The following is a 20,950-nucleotide window of genomic DNA, read 5'->3' as shown; positions in this document are numbered from 1 at the left end:
TTATATTAAATCAAGCACTTTTAAAAAAGTTTAACAGTTAGTCATTGGACTAGAGACACCAGTTTTCTGTTATTGCTTAAGTAGAGGATTCCTTAGGGTATTTTTGGCATGTTTTATTTAGAACTATAAATCAGTACCAAATATGTGTTTTCTGGATGTGTTTTTTCCCACTTCAGTTTTAGTGTGCTATCATTTATTTAATATTGGCTCTTGATTTGAAACTGAAAACAAACCCAAAAAAAGTCCCAGTGGGTCAATTTAAAGGATTTAAAAAGTGCACAGTTACTCCAAGTATGCGTAACTTTGATCTTTGCATTTCTAAAGTTGTCTTTCCTCTTTTTAATTTTTAGATTTTGTAGGAGATTTTGTGACAGTATTTTGTTATTCCCAATAAATCAAGCATAGATGTACTGAGAAGTCACAGATCTAGAACTAATTTTGATCCTGCTACATGTTTGGCTGGTATTTTGAGAACGTCAAGTGCCTTTAGAAAAACTTTCTGTTTTAAAAAAAACAAAAGGATGAGGAAGAAAAATAGATATTGTACTATAAAATTAGCTTTAAAATTTATTCTCACCGGTATATAAAACTCTTAGATTCTTACAGTTCATCTTAGATCCCATATGAAGACTGAAACATAAATGAGACTGTGCATGTAAGTCCAGACTACATGACACCCTCCTCCACCCACACAACACACTCTTTCCGCACTGAGTGTCGTGCCTACATTTCTTCACCGCACCTGCCTCTCTTTCAGCAGGCGCAGAGCCCAGTGCCAGTCACTTCTCCAAGGTCAGTGGTTGGCAAACTCATTAGTCAACAGAGCCAAATATCAACAGGACAACGATTGAAATTTCTTTTGAGAGCCAAAATTTTTAAACTTAAACATCTTCTAACACCACTTCTCCAAAATAGGCTCACCCAGGCTATGGTATTTTGTGGAAGAGCCACACTCAAGGGGCCAAAGAGCTGCATGTGGCTCGTGAGCTGCAGTTTGCCGACCATGGTCCCAGGTCATTTTGGCACCTGACAAGTAATCGTAACTCTCATGGCTTTTTCTTTCTCCATCCTCACATCTATTATTCTGCCTTTTATTTGCCTTTTTGTTTTTAGTCAAAACAAGGAAACTGAGTTATAGTTAAAATTTATTTTGGTATCTTTGTTGAAAAAAACTTCTATCTCAGCTCTTTTCTATGGAAAATGGTATGTGATTTTTAAAAGTTTTCTTCTTAAAAACAAATACCATAACTAATGAAATTGCTTTTAACTTGTGAGTGCCCTTGAGTTGATTATTTTCCCTCCTCTGGGCAGTGACCATGGATGGCGAGGCTGTCCAGCCATACTTACACAGATCAGCTGCTGAGATTGAGCCTGTTTGAGCACATGAAAGACAGTTTGGGCTGTGACTAGTTGTTGACTAGTTATATGACCTATGTGAACTGGGCTAAATGATTAAAATGCTATATAGTTCTGTGGTTATGAGATCTGATCCTAACTATTGTATTATTTAAATGTACTCTGTGGCTTTTAAACCCCACTTTTGCATCATAATGAGCTCTCTTCCAGTGCTTCATTTTGAAAAGTTGGATTAGTAGACTTATCTAAACTAAAAGGGCAGAAGTGTTAACTGTTTGTTGATCCCTTTAATGGTTTTCCATAATTGAGGTCAGAGCTATGAAAATCTCAAAATTTTATAATCAATTCATGAGGTCAGCTCTGATAGTTTTCCTTTGTGAAACTTTTTTTACATCATAATATTTGTATATCATACAAAATTAGAAAATTTAACAAAAAAGAAAAAGAATCTAATTTTTCAAATATAAAATCTATCAGTAAGTTCATAGGTCAGGCAATGGTCTATAAAACTTTAAAACATCATAGAAACACTTTACCCATTTAAAAAATATATATACTTTATTGATTCTTTACAGAGAGGAAAGAAAAGGGATAGAGAGTTAGAAACATCGATGAGACAGAATCATCGATTAGCTGCCTCTTGCACACCTCCTACTGGGATATGCCCACAACCCAGGTACGTGCCCTTGACCGGAATTGAACCCGGGATCCTTCAGTCTGTAGGCTGACGCTCTATCCACTGAGCCAAACCGGTTTCGGCACTTTACCCATTTTTTTTATGGATACTGTCTTTTTAAGTGGTATTGTCCTTAGAACTTGTTCAAAACCATTTTTATATTTATGTGGCACTTACAATCTATTGTACCTCTTTATTCAAGGGATTCCAAATTCCCATCCTTGAATTTGCTTATGTAGTTAGTGCGTGCTACGTAATAGATTCCTGTGTTTGTGAATAACACACACACACACACACACACACACACACACACTCTCTCTCTCTCTCTCTCTCTCTCTCTCTCTCTCTCTCTCTACCTATCTATCTATCTATCTATCTTCTGACTGTTCTGGCTGCCTACCACTCCTGCTTAGGTTGGAGTACTGGGAATGCTAGATGGGTGGCTGTTCCCCTTCTCTTTTCAACTTTAGAAGAACTTGAAGTTAATTTTTAATGGGTACTAGAGGTAAAAAGATTATGAATTTAGGATTATAATGTTTGAAGCCGTTCAGCGACATGCCATACTTACTCATTTGCCTTCTCTTCCTCCAACAAAACACCACAAAATCAAACCCTCTCCAAAGTCCTAGATCTCTCCTTGTATATTATTGGAATATCAATATGTCTTGGTTTGGGTATTTTCTGAAAGGAAACTCCTAGTCCTTTTACCAGAAAGGCCCTGATGGAGTGATGGAAGCAGAGGGGATATGACCACAGAATGCACCTCACCAGAGCCCGGCTCCCATATACTCCATAGCTCCAGCCTACTTACTCTTAAATCTCAGTGCCACTAATTCAGAATTTGTGAACTTGAATGAAATTTACTTCGAGCCATGATAAGGGTACAGCTTATTTGCCTGAGTCATTTCATTAAAATTTGATAAAAAGGTGTCAAGATGGGGTGGTATAACAGCTCAAAAGGATCAGGGGAGTTTTCAGGGGCTGATATATTTATAGATCGCTCCTAGAAATTTACTTTAAGCCAGGATGAGGGGGCGGCTTGTTGGGCAAGTTAATGATACAAATTAGGTTGTTAGAGTCATGTTTTAGCTGCATAGAGAAATACTTTAAAGGAGTTAGCCTATTTGTACCCTCCATAGATACTGCTATTTACATATATATATATCTTTTATACATATCAATCAAAGCAAACCCAGTAGCAACACTGCTAGTTTAGCATCTCAAATTACTTTATGTGCTCCTTTTTTTTTTTTAATGTTGTCTTAAAATTTATCATTTGTTCCATAATAATGAGGCTTTTTTCTTCATGCCACATCTTTCATGCAGGTTAAAATATGTTGTTGTTGTTGTTGTTTTTCTGTATTAGTAATATAAAAGTACTGAGGAACAGAATTTCCCTAAAATGAGGAAATAGTCAGTTTTTCCAAGTTGTCTGTCATATATCCATTGACCCTAAGTATAGTAATTAGCTAATTACAAACTTGCATCAATCAGGTTGGACTACAATTAAATCGGGTAGGGAATTGGCCCTTGACACATTAATCTGTCAATATTCTTTTAGTGGGTGGCAAAGTGGCTTGCAAAGGAAGCTGTTTCTGTTACTTGCACTGTACTCCTAATTATTACAGTTCTCCAAAGCTTCAGTTTCAGAAATGTATAGAGAAAAATATTTCCCTTGATAAATGAAGCCTGCTTTATTCAATTGGCGGAAGTTTAGAGTACAGCAAAATAGTGAAAGCTTTACTATAGTAGTCTGAAAGCAAACTATTTTTTTCCAGGTGGTATTGAATTAAAAACTCCATCCATTTTCTGCCCATGCAAGGCAGTTCAATTCCCTGGAAATTGATTTTTTTCCCAGGGCTTAGTATGGCTTTTCCCAAGCTTTAGCTATATGGAAAATAACACCTTTATTGAAGCCACTTAGTGAACAAAGTTGGCAGTTAATTTTTAAGCAACCAGACCAGTGTGTAGAAAATTACTAAATGGATCAAATATAATCTGACTACTTTTAAAGTAATTTGATGAATAATTATATAGGGAGTTATTTTGTGGGTACTAAAATAATTTACTGTTATTTGTGATACAAATGAGAGTAGTATTTGTGGCATAACAGTTTTACAGAACCTGGAAAAAATGTGTATGCTGTTTTATATATTAAATTTTGGGAATGACTTTATAAGAATCACATGCTTCTATGGCTTTCCTTTATATATTATAATATTTGACTATATATGCATTTTAAAGTGCATTGATTTGGCACTTGTCTATCATCTAATATGATTTCTACCTAGTTGCTGTATACTAATTTATCATTTCCAAAGAAAAGCTATATCTACTTTAGGAAAAAATCATTAACATTATTCAGTTTGTTTAATGTTAATTATAGGGTCATCTGAGGAGTTTTCAGGGGCTGATTTATTTACAGATCGTGAATTAGATTATTGTGTATGTGTGTTATCTTCCCAAGTTTGACTTTGGTTATGTGCAGGCTGTTGCATTGGTTATATGTAGTACTGGAGACTGTTTTTATCAGTCTCTCTGACCTGACCCTTTTGAGCTATGTTATATCATCCCATTTTGACACCTTTTATCAAACTTTAATGAAATGACCCAGGCAAACAAATTGTCATTAAACTTTCCATCACTTTGTCCCTTGGTATCGTCTTTTATAAATTGGACAGCAAATGTTGTATTGATCTTCTCGTTCTTGCAGCTGAACTTGAAATGACCCAGACTGCTTGTTGTTTATGGCCCAGAGTTGCTTTTCCTTGACATTTCCATCCACAGCATGACACCCTTTTTGTTTTTCTTTCTTTCTTGTGAAGATGAATGAACAAGACATACGGTATCGAGACACTCTTGGTCATGGCAATGGAGGCACAGTCTACAAGTGAGTAGTCAATTTTGTTTAAACTTTCCACCCTCCACATGTGGGCATCCAAGTTCTCCTTGGCACAGATTTTTAAAAGACCACCAGCGTTTAGATCTTATTTCCAAATTTGACTCCAAAATCCTGCAAGGCATTTATTTTTCTCAGGAATTGCTTGGAAAAGTGCATTTATTTATATAGCCTTTTAAATATTTCTGAGTCTGCATTTCTCCTGGGTGATCTGTTAATAGTCCACCATTAGCAAGTGTGCCTTTAATTGGCCTGAAGTGTAATGCATTTTTTTCTTCTCCTTTAACATGATTTTTAAAAACTTGCCTGCACCCTGTGCTAGTTCCCTGCCTGTTTATATAGCTATGCCTGGTGGAGGGCAAACCTTATAAATACCACTACTTTGCCCTGTGTCGACATTGTAAGTTATTAACAAGACTTCTTCCTGTTGTATTTCCTTTTCCCCCATCCCACTCCCCTGAGAGAACTACACATTGACGAATATGTTAAGTTGTAAAATTCTCCCAAATTCATGTTGCAGTGATCTTGTCCTAAAGGAGTGTTCATTTTCATATTAAAAAATGCTAACCGTAAAGTGTAGTTTTCTCAATAGGGAAGTCTTTCTCATGTTGCAGTGCAAAGTTTAAATTACATAATGTAATATCTGGTACTTAATAGTCTGCAGTGGTGTATGAAAAATATTCCACTAGGAATTAAAAATCCATACTCTGTAAGAAAGCCCTGAGGGAGTAATCCTCCAGAGAGCTAACCCTGCACCATTACAGTTGTGTTTTTACCTTAGATATTTTAACATTGATATTAATATATATTTTCAAAGTTATAAAATAATTTATTTTCTAGCTGGTTACTAATGGTTCCTAGAATTTTAACGAACCACATATATACATGTAAAAATTGCCCAATGACCATGAAGGGTCGCATCCTAAAACCCCAGAACAACCTCCACACATAGATGCAATCTTGGCATAGAAATCGATTCCTCAGGGTAGATGCTCCTTCAATGTCATCTGCTTCAGTCCCCACCCAGGGCTTCAAGTTCTCCCTAAAGGTAGAGCCAGGATGTGAGTCCTTTCTCCTAAATACAGTCCTTTCAGAACTTGTGTTTACATTATCTGGATGATTTTTCCCTACAGATGACTGGATACTGTGAATAGTTGGTATTAATATTAAGTATTTCCATTGTGATAATTCAGAAGATTAAGTAAAAGCATATTTCCTATACAGCACTTGGGTCTTGCTTTGAAGTTGGTCTTAATATTAAGTATTTCCATTGTGATAATTCAGAAGATTAAGTAAGGGCATATTTCCTATACAGACTTGGGTCTTCCCATGAAGTCCCTAGTTCTGCACAAATAGCATCTCGTCATTTTAATCCTCTCCTCGCTTTTATCTGACTTGGATTTTTACTCTTTCTGAAGGTTCATGGGCTCAGGTATTCTTAGAAAGGAAGGAATACGTGTTCTGATTTTCTCCTGATTTTCCTAAAGGGAGAAGTGTTCAAAGATTCAACCTTCCTTCTTCATGCTTTCATGCTGATAGCCAGATATAATAATACAGGAAAGATTTCTAGCAACTCTTTGGATTCCTTTTATTGGTTTCAAATGGAATCCAAAAACATTTATTTGTGCTGTTTCATCAAATGTTTAACTGTTAAGTATGTTTGTAATTTTTAATCAAAGGCCTATTATGAATTTACTATCCTGGTTTGTTCCAGAAGGGAGAAAACATAAAGCCACCAAACCCCAGCAGATAATTTTTACTTGAAATAAAATTCTAATATTTTACCTAAAAACACAGGCTTGCCAAAACCTGTTTGGCTCAGTGGATAGAGCATTGGCCTGCAGACTGAAAGGTTCCAGGTTTGATTCTGGTCAAGGGCATGTACCTTGGTTTCAGGCACATCCCCAGTAGGGGGTGTGCAGGAGGCAGCTAATCAATGATTCTCATCGATGTTTCTAACTCTCTATCTCTCTCCCTTCCTCTCTATAAAAAAAAAAAAAAAATCAGTAAAAAATATATATTAAAAAAATCTGATACCCTGTGCCCATCCTATATAATAAAAGGCCAGCAACCATAAGTGTAATGACTGGAACGACTGCTCGACCAGTTGTTATGAGGTGGGGAGCCAGTGAGGGGAACCGGGTGGCTGGCAGGTGTAGCAGGACAGGACAGGGAACTGGTGAACAGGCAGAAGATGGGCCTGATCGCAGGCTAGGCCTAGGGACCCAACCCATGCACGATTTTGTACTCTTGGCCTCTAGTTAAATAATAACTTCCCATTTGCCAGGTTAATGTTGTTTTTAGCAAGAACTTCTCCTTTTATTAGGGTCACAATATCCAAGGGAACATCCTCCCACATGTCCTTAGCCCTTTAATTTGCTGTCATGCTACAGTGAATTAGCAACTTATTCTAAGAGTACATTTAGCTACCATTTCTTAGGCTTAATATGCATGTTGGAAGACTTGGCAGTGGGTGTTAATGGAGGTTGAGTACTAAAATATGATCATTTTAGTACTTTATTTTGTATAGTTGATTTCTTATAAAAAGAAGACATTTCAGTTATCTTATTGCCTAGGTGATTCTTAAGGAAAAGGACATGAAGATTCTGAATTGTATAACTTCTTGTCATTGATTGTTGGCCTTCACTTCTTCCTGGGCTTCAGTGTTTGCTGTTCTTATGTCCCTGGCCTTTAGTTCAGCACAAAGAAATGACATAATCCATCAAGAAATGAAAATCCACTTTACTAGAGTCTCTATAAAACCAAATCTTTTATGTGTTATGATTGACTTTCTCCTACAATAAGTTTACCTTAATGGTGTTGACTATAAAAATTCTGATTTTTTTTCAAACAAAATGATTACATTACAGGCTATGCTACATAAACTAGATGAAGAAAATATTGGAAAATCCACTCATTGGTAACAAAACTGCTTAATGGGCCTATTTAATTTTTTTCTTACAAAGTATAATAAAGCTAATAAATACAAAGCAAAAGTTTAACATTCCAGTCTTACTTGCTCCACTTTATGGGCTATTGTAACTTGCAAGGGACAGACTGCAGTATATATTACTTAATAGTTGATGACATTTTCATCCCTTAGATCTAGATGTTCTCTCCAATTATGCAACATGAAATTTTGGGCCCAGGCATTTAAACCAAATGTGGATTTTGTGTCTAGTCCCTGCTGTTCTCTGATAGTGACCTAGGCAGATAACTTTAAGTTGGTATTTCTTGGATTACTGAGTTGGATGAAATGGACCGTAAAGGAAATACCTTTCACTAAAACATAGCCCAAGCCTAGGAGGAAGAATAATTTAGGAAAAGGAAAGGAATGCACCTTCATTATTGCTCCATTTGCCAAAGTACTACAAGTTGTTCTAAAAAAATTAATTCAGGAAAGACACATGTTCTATTGCCCTCTGAAAGGTTCACAGTCAATCTCAAAAGCTTTGAGAAAGTAGAAAGCAGTATTTGTTGTGATTATATGTGGGGGCTCTGAGTATGAATCCTGCATCTGTCACTAACTAGCTGTGTAACCTTGGGAAAGTCATATAATGTCTTCTGCCTCAATTTCCCTGTGTGTAAAATGGGGATATCTGTCTTACAAAGTTGTTGTGAGGTTAAATAAGATGTACCATAGAAAAAGCTTACCACTATGACTGACACTAAATGTTAGCTACTGGTAATGGTAGTACTAATAACAGAAAGCTTTATGCTCCCTATGCTTACTTGGCTATGGGATTATTTTTCTGAGATACACCTATAAACATCTCACAGAATTACTGTTGTGTTGAATTAACTTCGAGAAATTCTACATTGTATTATGATATGTAGTATATTTCTGTGTTTTCTATTTTCTAGTTGTCTCATGAATATGATTACGTAAATCTTACAATGAGTTTTTTTTAAGTTTCTAAGTATTTTCTCTTTCATCATGGTATTTTGTAATTGCTGTAGGATAGCAAGTATCGATATAATATTAAGCCCATTTTACCACTGGGCTCTCATTCCCATGACCATTTGGTAGCAGAGCCAGGAACTCTTTCAGAGCTCCTCTTTCTTTCACTGTCCCCCCCTCTACCCCCCCCCAACAGTGTTGTTTCTCAAGGTCAAGCAGAGTCCCTTGTGTTTCCTTGTATTTTCTGGGGTACCCAGCATAATCCTAAAGATAGATAGATTCTTTATAGTACATGTTGGCTGAAATGAAATGAGGCACGTGGAAGTTTTTCAAGGTGATTTTAATAAGGCTTTTTAATTGGGTCCTCCCCATATTTAGCTACTTATAGATCTTGCAGAATTCAGAGGCTGCTTAATTGTTCTCGAATATTAACCAAGAAGAATAGAAATTGAGAGCTATATTTGTGTGTTTTTTGTTTGTTTTCTGGGTTTGATCAAAACTTTATTACTTTTGGCCAAAGGCTCTTCTAAAACTCACAGAACAAAAAACTCACAGAACAAAAACAAAACAACAGTAACAAAAAGCCGGTACGTTGTGATATTCGGGTAAGTTATGGAAGTTCATGCCTGAACAGAGATGGAGTAAATTCTAAGCATGCAAAATTAATTCTGCCAGTGTAAACTTGAGGATCGTTTTCAGTAAGTCACAGATAAGTAACAGTATGCAAGCAATATATGTTACAGTAAAACCTCTTTTAAAAAAACAAACACTTTTGCTTCCTGTCTATTTATACCACTTATCAAATCATGTTCTTTATACGCCACATGCACACTGTACATCCCAAGCCTTCCTTCACTAGCTGGGAGGCTCTCTGGATTCAGTCTTCAGGTTGGTTGCGGCCAGTCAGCTGACTGATGTCAGAGCTCTTGTCACTATGTCTTGAGGCCTGCTTGCAGACAGGTTTCTTTTCTTTTACCCAGGTTTGAGTTCTGTGTTTCATTTCAGTCTTCTTTGATACATATTTTATATATATGCAGTCATGTTTTCTTTGGTTGAATTCTGATAACAATTCTATGTATTGATTTTGAAATCCTCATAATCTCAAAATGGAGTTGAAGTAATCTTTAGTTAATATAGTTAAGGACTATATTTGAACGACTAATTTTCTTACCGATGTTAAAACTTTGAGAATGTAGCACCCATTAACCCAAGTGTTAGTTACTATTCTCTTTTCTTGGGTAGTATGGCACATTGAAATGAAAGTAATTAACAGTCTCAATTGTTTTGGAAACATTCTATGATCATGAAGGCCAGTCACTCAGGTTCTTTGCTCTATCCTCACAATTTGATGGAGTTACTTAAGCTTAGTCTAGAAATGAAGTAATATTTAACTGTTAGGACCTAAGTCATGCCAAGTCAGTTAGCTAACAAGCACTTAAGGATCATCTTTTATATGTTTTCCTTAATACAAATTATTCATGCTAAGACAAGTTGCCAGCTTTTTGCCATGTATTCTACTCTATAGGTGTTTGAAAACAATAATAAATTTTCTGCCTCCATCTGTTCCCTAGAGTACAATTAAGGGTCTAACCTGATTTGGGATGGAACTTTCTCAGTGATATAATAGGTGGCAAATATGCTGTGTATATGGTGTTATGAAGATTGACTATATGCCATTATTTACAAATTAATTTAACCATATCTAGAAACAAGAAGAAGAGGGAAGAGATAATACTCAAGGTGTTGGATTCTCCTCCTTTATGTTGTCTTATCTGTTTTAGGAGATGTTTGTTGGCAGTAGGGTGGGGATGGTCCTTGGAGATGCTACCTGAGATTTTGTGAATTAGTAAATTGGATTCTGTCCTCGTGATATGACTGGACAGGCCAATTAATATATTATACTTATGTTTTGGAGCTGAAATTATTTCAGTGACATGATTTCTTTCATGAAAATTAAAATTAAAGTTATATAAAATGAAAAATACATTAGTGCATAATTAAACGCTGTTTAGAAAACAAAAATTTTTAAATCATGGGACTCCTAAGAGGAAACATAATAAAAAGAGTCCTGATGAAACCTATGTAGAGCCACATAGTACCCAGAAACTCTCGCTTCTTTCACCAGCTGACCTGAAATGTGCCAAACCTAAATAGCAGGAGGTCTGACCCCACCTTCTCTGTGGACTGCATCAGGAACCCTTCAATCCTTTACATGCTTTCCTTGAAGTGCATATTATAAATTAAGAGTAGTTTTTAAATGGTCTTGATATTGACCCACGAGTAAGGTGATAGTGTGATTTACTTTAATTTTAATTTTCAATCAAATGACAAGCATTTTCCTCGCAACAAAGGTCATATTTTTAACAAGGAAACAAGACATCATCTTAATGTAAAATTAAATACTTATATATTGCTGAATTGCATTATAGTATCATGTGACAAGTAAGGATATTAATATTTCCAGAAAATCAATGAGTATTTGTCAAATAAAATTAATTATGTATGTTTCCCTCTCCCCCCCACTCAGCATTCATTGTTATAGGTTTGTTTCATACAATAATGTGTATTATATTGATTAGAATTTAAAGAATGAACCTGAGCTCATAATTTGCTATACCTTTTCCACTGTTGCTCCTCCCTCCATGTTCCTATAGCTTCACACATGCTCATATCTATTATTGCAACGATGAATTATTGGCATCCAACCAACATGATAGGATTTCACAGGTTGCTGAACGTAGATTTTCAGACTCTGTTTCCACCCAAATTAACTATTATTGAAATAGTTTATTGAGATTGAAGTATTGATCATTTTCTGCTAATCTTGGTTTAAGGGAAGAGGAGGTGGTGGTGTTTTTAAAAGATACTAAATTTCATTTTCTAAAAATCTCATTTATTTAGCCTTTTCTTCCTATTTTATAGTCTCTATTGTTTTATTGCTTGGAAAAGTGTAGCTTGGCTTTATTTTTATGACAGTGTAATTATACTTCAGAAATGTACTTGATTACTATGGATAACAAAATTGTTCTAGTATATTGTTTTGGCCAATATTGCTATACAAACAACTTTTCAGTCAATTGAGTCTGGTAGAAATCAATACATTATGGTAATATTTCAAGTATGAATTTGCTGAATCTAAGTATTTCAACACCATCTCCTTTCAGGGGAAAATGATTTTGAAGTGGTAAGACTTCTAATATTTTAAAAATGCTTTCTTTATAAAGAAATTTAAAATCCCCGGCAGAAGTAGTTGTGAGCAGATAAAGGCACAAGACTGCTTCTGTTTTAATAGGGTGGAAGAGATCTAATTTCCATTTGAAACTTACCCTCTGGCTGCATTAGGAGGGTTACAGCTGGGCTTTACTTTTTATCACAATACGCCACCTTTGGGTTCAAAAGTAAGTACTGAGTTTACAAAGATGTGTGGATAGCTCAGAGACCACCTGGATGAGCATGGAGAGAATAATAAGGGGTCTGGGAATCGTGCCTGTCCAGCCCTCCTTCATTCATTTGTTATACAGTCATGTTCTGAGCATGTGCTGTGTGGAGGGCAGTGTACTGGCTGTCAAGGACAGCCCAGCTCTCATTGGATCTGGGTCTAGAAGGATGGAGAGTTAAGTATTGGCCGTGTCTGGGTCATCTGGATAAGTATCCTCGCAGGGCCTAGCACTGCCTTACCTACTGTAGCCACTTAGCATTTCAGGAATTAACCTGCAGAAGCAGATTCTTCACAACCTAAGGATAGACACGGGTGTTGTCCATTGCTAGGCAGCCCTGGGAGGTATGAATTTGCCTACCTTAGGCTGAATAACATGGCTCTTGTTCAAAACTGCTGAGAAAATCATTCCCACTTTGACCCGGACATGACATTGACTACAGAGGTTACTCCCAAATCTGAAGCTCCGGATCTAAATTCAGCATTCAGCTATCATAAAAATATTATGTCAGGTGATGCATTTTTTCCTTACTGTAGATTCATTTATTATTTATTCATTGAATAAATACTTACTGAGGGTTTCTCTATGCCAATGACTGTCCTGAGCACATGCAATTCAGTAGCGAACAAGACAGACAAGTTTCCTGTATTCCTGGACTCATACTAACTAGTAAGCCAAACAGTAATGAAGGAAATGAACACCGGATTAAGATGATATCAGACTTTGAAAGTGCAATCAAGAATGTAAAGTAGGTGCTCAGCAAGGCTTATCTAAGGAGGTGATATTGGAGCCAAGACCTGAAGGACAGCAAGGAGCCAGTCTTGGGAAAAATCTAAGAAAAGAACCTCCTAGGCAGAAGGAACCACTAGCGGCAAAACCCAAACATGGGTGTGAACATGTTGTGTCTAGGCCAGCATCGTTGGAGTAGTGTGAGCTCAGGGGAGAGCAGAGAGTTGGCCATGGCATTATCATGCTGGATGTTTTAGACCTTGCTAAGTCTATGCTAAAGAAGGCATGGCCAGTCTGGCTTCCCCTTATATTACCAGTGAGAAAGACAAAGCGTGGAAGAGTTAAGTGGCATGCCAAAAGTTAAATCAAGAGTGGAACTCTGGCCGAACCGGTTTGGCTTAATGGTCTGTGGACTGAAAGGTCCCAGGTTCGATTCCGATCAAGGGCATGTACATTAGTTGCAGGCACATCCCCCAGTAGCGGGTGTGCAAGAGGCAGCTGGTCGATGTTTCTCATTGATGTTTCTAGCTCTCTATCTCTCTCCTTTCTTCTCTGTGGAAAATCAATTAAAAAAAAAAGAGTAGAACTCTGTAGAAAACATCGAGTTGTATACTTTAAAAATATATATAGTTTTTATTTGTCAGTTATAACTTAATATGAAAGCTGGACAAGAACTCTGGTCTTTTGACACCTACATCAGTACTGGGGACTTCTCAAGCCAGGGTTTTTCTGTTTGTCTTTCACTCTCTTGAATTTCCTAGTTTTTAACCCAGATTACTTTTGAGTGTAAGAAATAAATTAATATAGAATTCTGAAAGTCAGTGATGTGCCATCTCTAGTTGTTACTTTTGAGTAAATGTTAAAAATAATCATTCCTTGGCTAATAGAATTATTGCAGCATAACTTGTTATTTGGTTTACCCTTTGGGTCTCTTTACGTATTAAAACCTATACTTTAATAATAAAATACCTAGATTAATTGTATGGTTATGCTAGTGGAGGTGGTGCATTTCTTGGTTTATAAGGCAAATTATTATTTTTTAGCAGTTTTACAGTATCTGATGTGTCAGAAAATTGTAGTATTATGGTTGGTATATAGCACAAGCAAATATTTGTATACTATACCATCTAGGGTATTTACTTAAATTGCTTTTTTGGAAAATAATTTACTGGAAAGTCCAAAAGGCATTTACTGTGTATAACTTTCTGCCAGTTTTTTTTTTTTTTTTAATTGCGCTGTTGTTGGTTACTTTGATATAAGAGACCATGTTTCCGTTAAATTATTGTCTTGCTGGAGTGGCATGTTTAGGTTCTGATTTATGCACTAACTAAATCAAGGAAGCAAATTACTAAATTAGAGGGGAAATAGCAGTAGAGACTTAAGCTGTGTATATTAATCATAAAGTTTTCTTAAACATTAATTTGATTTTAAGTGTGACTTTGTATTATGCCATCCTCTTGACTCTAAAATTTCTGTATTTTTCCATGTCAGTATTACAAAAGAAAGAAAAAGAATGTATAGTATTTCTTCTAAAAGTAGATTTTGTGGGTTTTGTTTTGTGAATTCAAATAATGAAGTGAATAATGTTCAAACAAAATTAGAACTTGCTTTAGGACATAATCAATACAATATAGCATTTTAACAAGCTTAGTGTATTTGGCAACTATGTATTTTGTAAGGTTCCCAAACATACTGATTCTACTACAACTGCTAACTGTAGCAGCAAAATGTAACAATCTACTTAGTCAATAAACATAAAGCTCCTACTAAACCATAATTAAGTTTTCAGAAAAGTTATCTAAAAACTATGAATAAAATACACTTTTACATTTCTCAGCAATAAAATGTATAGCCAATGAAACTTTACAGTGGTAGAAAAAATGATACTACATGGGATAAAATTCAGAATTTTTACCATAAACACATGTACCAAATTAAGTTTCTTTACACCATTTATTTTTTTTCCTTTTTAACCTGTTTGGAAGGTAATTCTTAGTGTTGCAGAGTATAATAGCTGGGTAAATGACCCAAAAGGACAAATAAGAAGTTTCCTTGCTTTCCTGGAAGTCCAAGTAAAATGTTTCAAGGCTCTGCCTGCCTACATATACCCAGAACACAAAAAGTGCTCCACACAGTGGCTGCACTTCCATTTCCAAACTGGGCCATGATGTCCAGGGTTCATCCCCAGCAGCATTAGAATGTAGCTGGGTAGAGTAGGCATCACCCCTGAACCTCAGTAATCGTTACTTCTTTTCTTTCGTTTTCTTTTGCTTTCTTCCCTTCTTTGGAGCTCCCCTCCCTTTCCCTTCCCCGCCTCCTTTCCCCTTTTTTCCTCTTCCTTCCCTTCCCCTTTCTTCCCCTTCCTTCCCCTTCCTTCCCCTTTTCTTTTCTTTTCTTTTCTTTTCTTTTCTTTTTCCTTTTTCTTTTCTTTTCTTTTCTTTTCTTTTCTTTTCTTTTCTTTTCTTTTCTTTTCTTTTCTTTTCTTTTCTTTTCTTTTCTTTTCTTTTCTTTTTCCTCACCTGAGGATATTTTCCCATTGATTTTTAGGGAGAATGAAAGAAAGAGGGAAAAACAGAGAAACATCGATATGAGAGAAACACATCGATTGGTTGCCTCTCACACATGCCCTGACCAGGACCCAGGCAGAGAATGAGCCTATAACTGAGGTACATGCCCTTGCCTGGAATCGAACCTGGGACCCTTTGGTCTGAAGACCGATGCTCTGCACATGGAGCCAACCTGTCTAGGGCTCATTATTTCTTGATCTTTTTCCCAGTGCTCTTGCTAGTAAATAATTACACTTTGGTTCTGTGAGGAGAGCTAAAGTAAGCAAACTATGTATAAGCTGAAGGATTTCTGCTGGCATTTACTTGCAAGCATACTATAGTAACACTTTTTGTTTTTTGCACTGGGCACATGTACCTTATAGATGACCCATATGAACAGACAGCTGTCTTCCTTCTTTCCTCCTCCCCTGGAACTTGTAATATTTAAAGTAACTGATTTAACCCTAGTTGATTTGGCCTAGGACTGAAGGGCCCTATGTTCGATTCCATTCAAGGGCACGTACCTTGGTTGCAGGCTCGATCACTGGCCCTGGTCGGGGCACATGTGGAAGGCAACCAATCTATGTGTCTTTTAACATTGATATTTCTTTCTGTGTGTCTCCCCTTCCTCTCACTCTCTCTTAAAAAAAAAAAAAAAAAAAAATGGGAAAATATTCTCGGGTAAAAAAAAAAAAAAATAATAATCCCATCTAATAAAGAGGGAATATGCTAATTGACCCTCACACCATCGCAAAGATGGCAGCACCCACAGCCAATAAGGAGAGGATATGCCAATTGACTGCCATGCCCTCAAAGATGGCACTCCTGCCTCCGGAGTCCCCCATTCCCTCAGCTCCCCAGCCACTCAGAGCTTGTCCAAGGCGTAGGCAAGCCCAGGGCCACCCAATGCTCAGGTAACCAGGGCCGGCTGAGGTTTGCGCTCCTGGCAGTGGCAGCAATAGAGATGTGATGGGGTGTTGCCTTCCCCTGATCACCAGGTCACCCTAAGGGCTCCCAGACTGTAAGAGGGGGCAGGCCAGGCTGAGGGCCCCCCTCCAGTGCATGAATTTTCAGACACCGAGCCTCTAGTAATAATCCTATGTAATGAAAGGGTAATAAGCAAATTGAGCCTAATGGCAGAACGACCAGAATGACCGCTGGACCAGTCACTATGAGGTGCACTGACCACCTCTTTCTCCCTTTCCCGGGCCTGCAGGCTCTGATCGCCTGATGGCCAAGGGTGGTGGGGGCGGGCCAGTGAGCAGGCAGGTACAGCCGACCTCTTGTTCCCTTCCCTTGGCCGTCAGGCACTGATCACCCAATGGTGGAAGGGAACTGGGGGGGCGGTGGTGGCAGGGATGGGACTGGCTGCAGGCAGCTGGGGAAGATGGCCCTGATCACAGGCCAGGCTTAGGGACGGTACCCATGCACAAATTTTGTGCGCCAGACCTAGTAATCTTACCTAATAATAGACAAACATGTAAATTGACCGTATCTCCTCTACGCCACCAGCCAGGGGTGATACACAAATTAACCCAACAAAGCTGGCCACCAAGTGATAGGGGTGAGATGCTTGCGTCGTCAAAGATACCGGTTTTCTGCCCCACCCCCGGTCTCTCAGGGCCTCTGGCAGCATGGGAAGGAGGGGCCGGAGCAGAAAGAGGCAGCTCCCGGAGTGGAAGGGGGCTGGGCTGGAGCGGAAAGGCAGTGCCGGCAGCCAGAGAAAGGAAAGCCCATTCTAGTACAAATCTTTGTTCATCGGGCTTCTAGTAATAATAAAGTAACTGATTTAGTACCATGTCAAAAATGTCACTTGACCCGGTTGGGTTTTTCATTGCCCATGGTTTAGTGAGTGTATTTTGTAATACACTCACTAAACCGTGGAATAATCTTTGGAATCTTGATGTTTTTGCTGCTGGTCTTTATAAGGAAATTCCTTCTCCCACACAGACCCCATTTCCTCTCTCCTTCCATTAATCTTACTTTAAAAAATGTGTGACAACTTTAAGACTTAATTTCTTGAATGGATTGGAAAATACCACCTTTTCTTGACTACACTCAGAGGCTGTAAAACGAAATGTTGCCCAGTTTTGTAAGTTTATATATTTTAAATATAGTTTATATATTTTTGGAATTGAGTTTAGAATTCAAATACTTTACATCTGTATTCTAGAACATAGCTCCTCAACATAGAAGCACAGTGCCCTGTGCAGGGAAGTCACTCAAATTCCTCTGGTTTGGGGGTTTAACTATGGCTATTCCCAGATGGTGGAAGGTACAATGGTAGTTTGGATGTTATTCAGTTTTTATGTTAAAATAAATAGTCCTTATTGGTTTGGTTTGGCCCCAGTCATGATACGCCCATTTCAGGAAGTCTGTTATGCACAAAAGTGCACAAAATGAAGACAGAGTGCCTCTCCTCAGCCTGACAAAAGCTATTCCTTTGCAGAATGGTAGCTGCAGCGAAAGTAAATAAATGAATGGACAGCAATCACAGCCTAGTTGATGAAACTGTTCAATTAAAGCACAGGCATTTACATGGTGTAATTTCCCTAAATTGCCAATGAGCCCCTTTAGACACAACCAGTGTTCAAATTGATTTCAGCATTGATTTTGGCTGAAGCTGATAAATTTCTGCTTGTTAGTTAAAGTAATTTTGCAGAAGACTTTGTACTGCAGTATTGAAGTGTTCATTTAGCTGATGGTTAAAAGAGGAGTTATTTACAGAGGCCTCTACTGTTGTTCTGAGATGGGACAATTCCCCAATCATCTTTTACTTTTAATTTTTTAGGCTTCAGTATACCAATCAATAGGTGATTGAAACTGATTAAAACTTATCCAACCAGCTGCCTATGGCAGTTTAATTAGAAGCTGGATGATTCTTAAATTAAAGTTGTCTTATTTTCATTGCATTGCCATCTTCCAGAAGAGTAAGGGACTAACAATGCTTAAAACTTGAAGTTTGGCTTTGTTAAGGTTTTTCGCAAATGTTAACACAATAGCTATTTCTAAAGACAGCTCAAAAATGTATTCAGATTACTTTGCCTTTTTAGAGATTAGAAGTAATAATATACGTACTTGCTAGACAAGGTATATTTTTTCAAACAAAAGGATAACCTGTAATATAATGAGATATATGAAAGAACAGCTTATTTCATAAACAAGATTTTTTTAAATCTTCACCCGAGGACATGTCCAATGATTTTAGAGAGAAGGAGATGGGGAGGAGAGAGAGAGAGAGAGAGAAGAGAAAGAAAGCAAGAAAAAGACATTGATCTGTTACTTCCTGCATGTGCCCTGACCGGGAATTGAACCCACAATCTTTTGGTGGGGGGACGATGCTCCAACCAACTGAGCCACACTGGCCAGGGCTGAACTTATTTTGTAAATACTGCAGTACAGGATCAAACTAACCATCATAATATTCTATGTATCTCCTCACTGAAAACCTCACTGAAAGCTTTGAATTTATATTTTTCTGTTTTGAGGTCTAGATTAAAATCATTCTCCAATGAATTAAAAAAACACACAAATATTTTCATATAATTACATGTTGACTTTTGAACAGTTTTGTGGGCAGGGTTATAGAAGAGAGATTGTTGCCTTTTTTCCCCCCCAGGGACTCTTCCCCATACTTTGGCAAATTTTCTCTAGTGTGGGACAATTTCTTGAGTTTTTAATGGAAATGGGTTAATATTTCTGTCATAGGGGGCATATTACATCTGATCCTACAGGGAAGAAGAGAATAAATGGTTCACTTTCCAGACGCGCATTTACTCTTTGACCCACTGGGGTCCTATTTAGTGTTCTAGGAGAGGTAATTTAGTAGATTGTACTCCAGTGGCCTGAAAAAGTTAATGCAACTCTGAAAAGTGAGTCATTCAATCGATTCTCACTATTGCTTTTAAAAAATCAACACTGACCATATCCAGAGAACCTTGGAGACAACTGGAGTTAGAGGTTCTAGAAGCAGCTGGTTTTATCGGGACAGGCATTGGATTTGGCTTCAGAGAACCTGAGCCTACTTCCTACTCCAGTGCTTATCAGATAAGAATCTTGAAGCAGTTAACCTCACCAAGCCTTCTTTCCTTACCTACAAAGTGGGGATAATGAGAATATACACCTTGCAAATGTGTATCAAATAAAGGAGCGTCTCTATATAAAACACTTTTTATAAACTATAAAGCACAATGGAATATTAGTTATTAATAGAAGGAAGTTTTCTGAAATAGCCACTTTTGTATTTGATTTTGGAAAGTGATTTATTAGCTTTCCACCAAGAAACTGTGAGCAGAAATTACATGCAGTGAAACCATATTGCCTAGCTAGTTAATCCTGAAGGTATTCCTATTTTTCCCACATGTATTGCCTGACTACTCCATTTCTTTATTTCACTCCTATCAGGCTTTATTTCTCTTGCCTCTCTGTTTTGCCCGTTAAATTTTTTCAGAAACTTTGATAAGAGATCACTGTGATTCTAGCCTCCTTGATCTCAAAGGCATTTAAGCCATATATTAAAAGACATTACTCTCGATGTGGGGAGTGTTAAAGGCTTGAACCACCTGCACCAGTTTATGGAAGAAATATGGAAGCAGTGATGACCACGTTAACTTTGAGGCAGGTGTGGGAGTAAAAAGAGGTATATAACCAGAGTAAGTAGAAAGCAGATGACATGATAAAATGTAGAGTTATCATAACTTTTCTCTAATTAGAAATCTTTCTAACCCAGCCCAGTTCCCCATGCTATATGTCAGGTTGGTTTGTGAGCCCTGTGTATGATCATCATCTTGAGAAATTTATTAATATCTGCAACCTAATAGTATGTTTAGTATGATACTCAAACTACCTGGGGGGTAAGGATGTTGTTTAACAACAGATTATTTTGCAGTCAGTAGTCAAGCATCTGTAATGGGTTTTTAGGCAGAAGGAAGGTTGGCATAGACTGTTTGAGCTAGTACAGCCTAAAAGCTTCTTTTTACAACTGCTGTTGACGTTGGATTTTCTGTTTTAACAACTTAAGCCTGGCTAATGTGCTTATTTATTATAGAAGGCAACAAAAAGTGTTGCTTTTCCTGACACTATTTGAATTGTTTTTCTGTGGATGACTATCTTATATATGATATATTAGTAAAATCCTCCCAAAGAAAACCACGATAAGAACAAATCTCTAAAACAATCAAGCAGTAAAATACGTTTTCATTAACTGACACAGCTAGTTTACATTTGTTTACTGAAAACATGTTTTTGCATTAAAAGATGACAAACTAGTCTCACAAGATAACAAAATATTTTGTTTTGTTTATATATGCATGTATATACTCATACATTTATGCACTTCACTTTTATAAGGCCAAGAAGGGTACTACTGGTTTGGTATAGGTTTCAGAATTGCCTTCTAGTCTTTTG

General features: G+C 37.3%; 1 protein-coding gene across 12 annotated transcripts in view; it reads left to right on the top strand.

The window, feature by feature from the left end:
- Positions 1 to 20,950, top strand: part of MAP2K5 (mitogen-activated protein kinase kinase 5) — a 242,176-nt gene that overhangs the window by 54,753 nt on the left and 166,473 nt on the right. For all 12 annotated transcript variants that reach the window (XR_004987983.2, XM_036437910.2, XM_036437900.2 and 9 more), the window contains exon 8: positions 4,858 to 4,922. Coding sequence is in view for 11 of the 12 variants with exons in the window: in XM_036437910.2 (XP_036293803.1) it covers positions 4,858 to 4,922 (65 nt within the window). In the remaining variant the exon portion in view is untranslated. The remainder of the gene's footprint in view (positions 1 to 4,857; positions 4,923 to 20,950) is intronic.

This window comes from Pipistrellus kuhlii, unplaced genomic scaffold (genome assembly GCF_014108245.1).
Source record: "Pipistrellus kuhlii isolate mPipKuh1 unplaced genomic scaffold, mPipKuh1.p scaffold_m20_p_1, whole genome shotgun sequence".
NCBI classification, from domain to species: Eukaryota; Metazoa; Chordata; class Mammalia; order Chiroptera; family Vespertilionidae; genus Pipistrellus; species Pipistrellus kuhlii.
This window is presented reverse-complemented; position numbering and strand designations above follow the sequence as displayed.